This window comes from Coregonus lavaretus (assembly GCF_964263955.1).
Source record: "Coregonus lavaretus genome assembly, chromosome: 16".
Taxonomy (NCBI): domain Eukaryota; kingdom Metazoa; phylum Chordata; class Actinopteri; order Salmoniformes; family Salmonidae; genus Coregonus; species Coregonus lavaretus.
Window position 1 is genome coordinate 36,062,585 of NC_140003.1, and position 6,584 is coordinate 36,069,168.

At 39.9% G+C, this 6,584-nt stretch overlaps 1 protein-coding gene across 1 annotated transcript; it reads left to right on the forward strand.

Annotated features, from left to right (window-relative positions):
* The first annotated feature begins 1,276 nt into the window (after nt 1–1,276).
* Nucleotides 1,277–6,382, forward strand: LOC311143590 (cell surface glycoprotein CD200 receptor 1-A-like). The gene is made up of 7 exons (XM_084179440.1): nt 1,277–1,651; nt 2,788–2,868; nt 3,239–3,544; nt 3,727–3,996; nt 4,446–4,554; nt 4,650–4,683; nt 4,810–6,382. Exons 1-7 carry the CDS (start codon nt 1,582–1,584, stop codon nt 4,894–4,896), a joined length of 957 nt encoding a protein of 318 aa, XP_084035566.1. The 5' UTR covers nt 1,277–1,581; the 3' UTR covers nt 4,897–6,382.
* Nucleotides 6,383–6,584: the final 202 nt, after the last annotated feature.

Consider the following 6,584-nt stretch of genomic DNA (forward strand, 5'->3'; position numbering starts at 1 on the left):
AATGATGTTTCCAAAGAACTGAGGAGTGGCATAGATAAAACCAAGCCCCCTCCTCCCCACATCCTCGTTGTCTATCCCTTCTGTGGTTCAGAAAAACAGAGCTGATGTCAACAGGATTGCAATGGGTAGAAGGTCATGGGTTGTTGTTCTGCTAGACTATATCCTATCTGTTGATGGTGTTAAAATCTGTTGAATGTTAATTGGGGGTATTTGTTACCACATCCTGTAAAACAGTGTGTCTCTGTCAAAACCACACAAGCTAAATGTTTGTTCATGTTCGCTAATCTCCCATCTGAAAAGCTCAATGTGATAGTCATCAACATCTTCCCTCTTTTGTTAACACCGTGTAGTGTTATAGCGTCTCTGCAAAGTGAGATCACAGTCATAAACTGCAACACATTTTTATCTTACCTAGATATCGCTTACCATTAGAATGCATTGACCTGTCTTACCAAGACCAATGATCTTAGTGCACTGGCAGATAATTTTGCTTACTTTAACCTAAAAAAGGCTCGAAACAAGTCAGAATATCTTAAAACAATACAAATTATCTGGATGCATTTTCTGGGTAAGCTAAATCAACTCAAAACAAGTAAATGCATTTTCTTGGTGAGCGGGATCAACTCAAAACAAGTAATTATTTTACTATACAAAAAAACCTAGGTAACATTAACATTGTTTGCAGTATACGGAGAGTGTTTGTTCAACACAAACACTTATGCACATATAGCATACAGTATAAAGGCCATCTAAACACCTATTAGCTGGTAATGACAGTGTTCACTCTGAGCTGATTAGTAATTATAAAGCCATACCATTAATCATGTGTCAACATGACATTAGGAAAATGACATGACTTTGACTTAAAGTGACAAGTCAAGTAATGTAAGGACCTCAATTACCTATTGGCTGGTCTGCCACCTGTGGCTTCTGGGTTTCCAATCTGATATTTTCTATGACATGAATAATAGTATTTCATTAAGAAGGTAATAATAACTTAGAGAAAGAGTTTCCTCTACATGTTAGGGTCCATTTAACAAATTAAATTCAGCGACTTGGAACAGAATGACAGTAAGAACTATGATTTGATTTTATTCTCCCACACAGCAGTTATTGCTGTTTCATAGAGTTTAGAGGCTGTGTGGCACTCTGTAGTCATGTGACAGGCACGAGAGGAAACAGGCGTCACCCTGTGTGGGAGATTGACAGAAAGAGAGATGTACAGAGGAGAGAGGGACTTGTTACAGTAGAGTAACGTCAGTAAAGTGATCAAAGGTGTAGATCAGGACAGAGACAGACAGGCTTTATGAGAGCAGAGAGATCAAGTCAGATTTAGAGTTTGGGGTACAGAGACGAGGCATAGGGCCAGATTAAACAGTACAGTTATAACACATTGAGACGCGGAGACAGAATGGAACAATACTAGAGGCCATTTTGGGGTTCAGGGATAAGGGTATAGGGCGCAGGGGGAAAGTTTAGGGTTTGGTTTTTCTTTTGGTGGGGGGGACAGGTGGAACGAGCAGCAGTGTGTTGAGGAGTACAGCATTGCTGTCAGGAGCCATTGAACGAACAATCACAGAGATGGGGAACACATGGATTATAGGAGTCATCTCTCTCCTGGCTGTTTCTGCTACCTGGAGCTTTGAAACCGGTTTGAACATCTCAGTACTTCATTTTGTTTATCCGTCTGGTTTTGGTTTCTGTTGACTACCGCGTTAAGGGACAATTATTCATAAAACATTCAAAGCATTACTATAGCTATCCAATGATATGATGAAATATCATACAGTCAAAATCTGTATTTAATGACTGAATAATATTGATAAAAACAATGCTCTGACCCCTGCTTTAAATTGTAGACTGTGTGGGCTGATTGTAGAAGTCCCTAGGCCTGTAGATTACAGTGACATGTGTATCGAGATTTCTGTTCTGATTATTATTTTGTGGTCAAACAAAAAACCAAGTCAGTGGAACAGATTTGGATGATTATACAAAATTCAAATGGAACTTTTTTTAAAAAAGTACCATTTGATTCTACCAAGGGAAGGAAAATGCAGAGTGCCACATAGTAAAGACTAGAGTGTGTGGGTGGTGGCGTGCTTTATAGTGGAACGAACATGTTTTCTCCTGTATTTGAGAGGAGATTGAGACAATGATACAGCTTTTCTCCATGATGGGGGGACTCTGAGGAGGAAGTGATATTACTAGTCAGGCAGTGTATGGGGGTTGTGTGGCTTTCTGTAACCACCATAGTGGTTACACCTGTCAAAAGTAAACATCGACAATAATAAAAGAGCAGTCTGTGACCCAGAAAACACCCCACTTCAGAAAGTTCAGTAACCTAACAGTCAACCTCCCATGATATCATGTCTTATGTATGACACTGGTGGTTGTTTTAAGAGTGGAAAGTATGGTTACAAGCGTACTTATACATATTGGAAGCTAGATACTGTATGTAATATTTTATTTCCTCACAAAAACAAAAAGCTAAAATACTTTTACTAACAAACTAATGAACTTTTCAATAATGGCCAAAATACTATCACTGGACATTTTTGTAAAGTCAATGATTAAGTCAACCTACTTCCCCTACTCAACACTTTTTCTGATGCTGAGCCTTAAAATCAACTGTTTTGATTCACCCTTCTATCAGTCCCATGCTTCAATGTTTGCTGGATTGTTGATTGTTCTTACACTTGATGAAATCACTAACTGTGTATGCTAATGACTGCCCAACATTTTGCTGACATGCTATACCACTAACACGCACTTTGATTCGTCTCTCAGGACATAACAACCACATTTCTGTGATCTCTCACACTACCCCTCCCTCCACTTCAACTACATCTACAGAACTTCGAATTCATGGTAAAAATCATTATGTTTAACCAAACCTTCACTGGTGCCACTCTACTAGCCTACACTGGCATGGGGTCACATTCATGTTCAGAGAGGAATGGAGCTTTTTCTTTAGGAGAGGAAAAAGAGGAAATGATGTATTAGTTTCCTGTTTCTGAGACGAGGCCGGTTAGTCTGCATGACTCTCAGAGATAAGTCTTTAGATCCGGCATAGCCCAATCAAGCTTCTCAATATACTGTAGGCCAGTCTTGTACATTTTTACAGTGGTAAAAAATATATTATTTTCAGATACCATAGAATTAATTTGCATTTATGCATTTAGTCAACTTTTTATTGATTTTGTCTTCAATTCAAAATCTTTTCACATAATTTCCCCAGTTGCCAGAAGTGAACATTTTCATCTAGGCCATGAGGTCATCTTAACGTGCAGCAATAAGACTTGGAGTGAAATGATCTACACCATCTGGAAAATAAACCGGGGTGGAACAGAGTGTCTAATATCATCGGGTGTTAATGACCAACCTTTTGACTCATGCAATGATGGAAAAGTCATGCTAAACACAACCAGTGGTGAATCTTACCTAAAAATTCCTGAGTTCTCAATCAGTGATGAGGGAATCTACCACTGTGAGTCAGTATACAGTGGAGGAAGCAACTCTGCAAACATTGATGTATCAGTTATAGGTAAGAAACTGTTAGCAAAATCAAACGTTTTTTATTTGCATTGATCTGTAGCCTACATTTTAGAATGATGTGTTGTATGTCATATTTTTATTCCAAGTTAGTGTAGCTTGTGTTGTGTAAATTGGTGTAGGCCTATACAGTAGGGCTGATTCTTCCTGCCCACCTTCCCCATGTGTGAACAGTAGCCCCTCCCACGGTGTCTGCCTGGCTTGAGTGGGAGGGCAGTAAGAGGGTGGCTGTGTGTTTGGCTAAAGGGGGGAAACCAGCTGCCTCCATCTCCTGGAGGAGTACATGGAACTCTACTTCAACTACCCCACAGAACAAAGATGACTCCTTCAGAGTGGAGAGTCGGATGGTCCTGCCAGAGGTCATCACTACGGACAACCTGACCTGTGATGTCAGACATCCCTCCTGGGTAGAGATGCATAACGTGACACTACAGATCACCGAAGGTAGAGACAGCTATTGTGAACATTTTTGGGGTATATAAATGCCTATTTAAAATGCAGGTTGGGCGGAAGGATACTGTATGACTAATACATCACTCTTTTAGAATAGGAGTGAACATCATAGCTTTTTTAGTCAGAAATATCAGATTATTATTTTGAGGCATTATTGACATTTACATTTACATCATTTAGCAGACACTCTTATCCAGAGCGACTTACAAATAATGAGGTATGGGAGTTGGGAGGGATAAATAATCACAAATCTCAAACGTCTATTACAGGACATAGTTGCATTGGCATATTATTTCAAATGAATTCATTGTGAATTTCATTGTGAATATGACATAGAAGTTAAATCTAGATGATTATCAGATTGAATGTAATTGAAATACGATGGGCTGATAATAGGTTTCTTATGACTATCATTATTGATCATTTTATCTTCCTTTCAGGGGACTTCATACACTTGCAACAAGTCATCATCTCTATGGTAACCATCAGTGTCATTATGGCTTCTCTGGCTGGTTTATACTTCACACGAAAACACCTCTGCAGAATTTGGTATGAATAGGAATTATTCTGTTTTTTTGACATCATTATTTTTTTTTTCAATATCATTGCTTGTGTAATAAAGAGCTTTATCTGTGTATTCACAGCCCCGCCAGACCATCTGAGTCCAAGCCTTCTCAGGTATGTATAGTATGCACCATATCCTGCATTGTGTTACCTGTCATAGTGCTGTAAGTCCTGTACGTTTTGCATAGCTAGCAGTTTACTGAAACTAGTGATGATTCTCTGTGTTTCTCTCTGTCACAGGACTATGTGGAGGAAGTAGAGCCCTATGCCAGCTACGTGCAGCGTGTCAACTCCATCTACAACTCCTCTGCAGACCTGTTCACATAACACGCACACACGCATACACACACCCACACACACACACACACACACACACACACACACACACACACACACACACACACACACACACACACACACAGGGAGAGAGAGAAAGAGTGAGATACACACACCTCTGTACGCCACTCTGTACAAACTTGGAGGTTGATGAAACTGAGAAAAGCCACAATGAGCCAGTAAATGAAACAGGTAGATAACGGAGGACATGACGCAGAGCTTCAGGTAGGAGAGGAAAACCTCACAGATCACGCCTGCCTGTGGAGGCTGATGGAAAAGGGATTCCACCCAGCAGACGTCTGGCAGCACTGCAGACACAGCCCCCACTCTCCCTGCATCTCGGCCGAACCACAGGCCTCTGTCTCAATGATGACCTGGAGAACTTGCCTCACAACTCCTAAACTTCCCTTACAGATATCTATACAATAATGACATCCTGGAGACGTGAGAAAATGGCCAAAGATTAGACAGTTCTACAGACATTTCTACAACCAAAGAGACAAATGGGTAGATCAGAGATGATCTTTCCAGTTTCCTAATTTGCACACTGAGAACTATGACTGTGTGTAGTCTGTATACCACAACTGCATACCGCAGCTCTCATAACACACACGTTTTGACTGTTCCCACACACCTGTGTCATCTGCAACTCGTGGCAAGAGTGCAATTTTGAGATGTTTCATCAAAATCTCAATTTATGTTACACTGATGTATGATTACAATGTTTTTGTTGAGTTCATATTTATGATTAAGTTTATTATATTTCTTTATAATAAAAACAGATTATTTACATTTGAAACTTACATCCTGAGCTGATGGGAAAAGGATGTGAAGCACACACCTCATTCTCCTTGGTTTCATTCAGGAGAGAAGATGTTGAATCTGAGAACTAAGTTTACAACTAAACTTTTTAATTGAGTCAATTGCTTTCAATTTGGAAAATGTGTATGCTTGTTTGCAGAGTGCAAATTATACTGTGACATTCGGGGGAGCCTCTATTAAACATTTTTCTGGGCCTAATAGTAAAGACATGTCATTTAACGGTGTGTGGCATGAACACAACCAGTCATGATGTTTTCATCTGCTTGTCAAACAAATCACTTCCAAAAGTAGGCTACCTGCGGCTGCTCACATTCATCCCCCAAAATTCCAGCATCCAAACAGTGCACTGTGCTCGCGCCATTTGATTAATGGAAAGAGACATCTGTGGCGCTGGTGGTAGCGCTATAGTTCCAGGGATATGTCAGAAATATTCTTTGCTATTTTCACAGCCAGTATTATGAGCGCAATAGCTGGAGGTGGTGCAAAAGGGCTGGATTTTGATGAATAAACAAGTTGTGGGTGTGATCAACATGTTCCATGGCTTAATACTGCATGCGTTTGTCTCAAGTTTTGTAGATTATTGACGGTCTTCGCATTGTCATCATCGCCCATTAAGCTGGGGGCACGGAATATTTTTGTCCTGGTCCACTGCGGATTGATACTACAGTTTATTAAATAGCATAGGCTACAATAACAAGTAATAGCAACAATAAATAAAAACATCCAGTACTCAATAGCCTATGTTTGGAGTGTTGGTAGTCAACATTGTTGTAATTGGCTTCAATGAGCCTAACCTACATGTCTTTACGCATCATACTTCACCTAAAATAAAAAACTCTAAACTCCTGTAAATGTTG

Excerpts from the sequence above, each read along its gene's own strand:
- LOC311143590 (XM_084179440.1), top strand. The coding sequence starts at position 1,582 with ATGGGGAACACATGGATTATAGGAGTCATCTCTCTCCTGGCTGTTTCT. Across the intron at positions 1,652-2,787 it reads TACCTGGAGCTTTGAAACCG|GACATAACAACCACATTTCT; the intron begins GTTTGAACATCT and ends TTCGTCTCTCAG. Across the intron at positions 4,555-4,649 it reads AAACACCTCTGCAGAATTTG|CCCCGCCAGACCATCTGAGT; the intron begins GTATGAATAGGA and ends GTGTATTCACAG.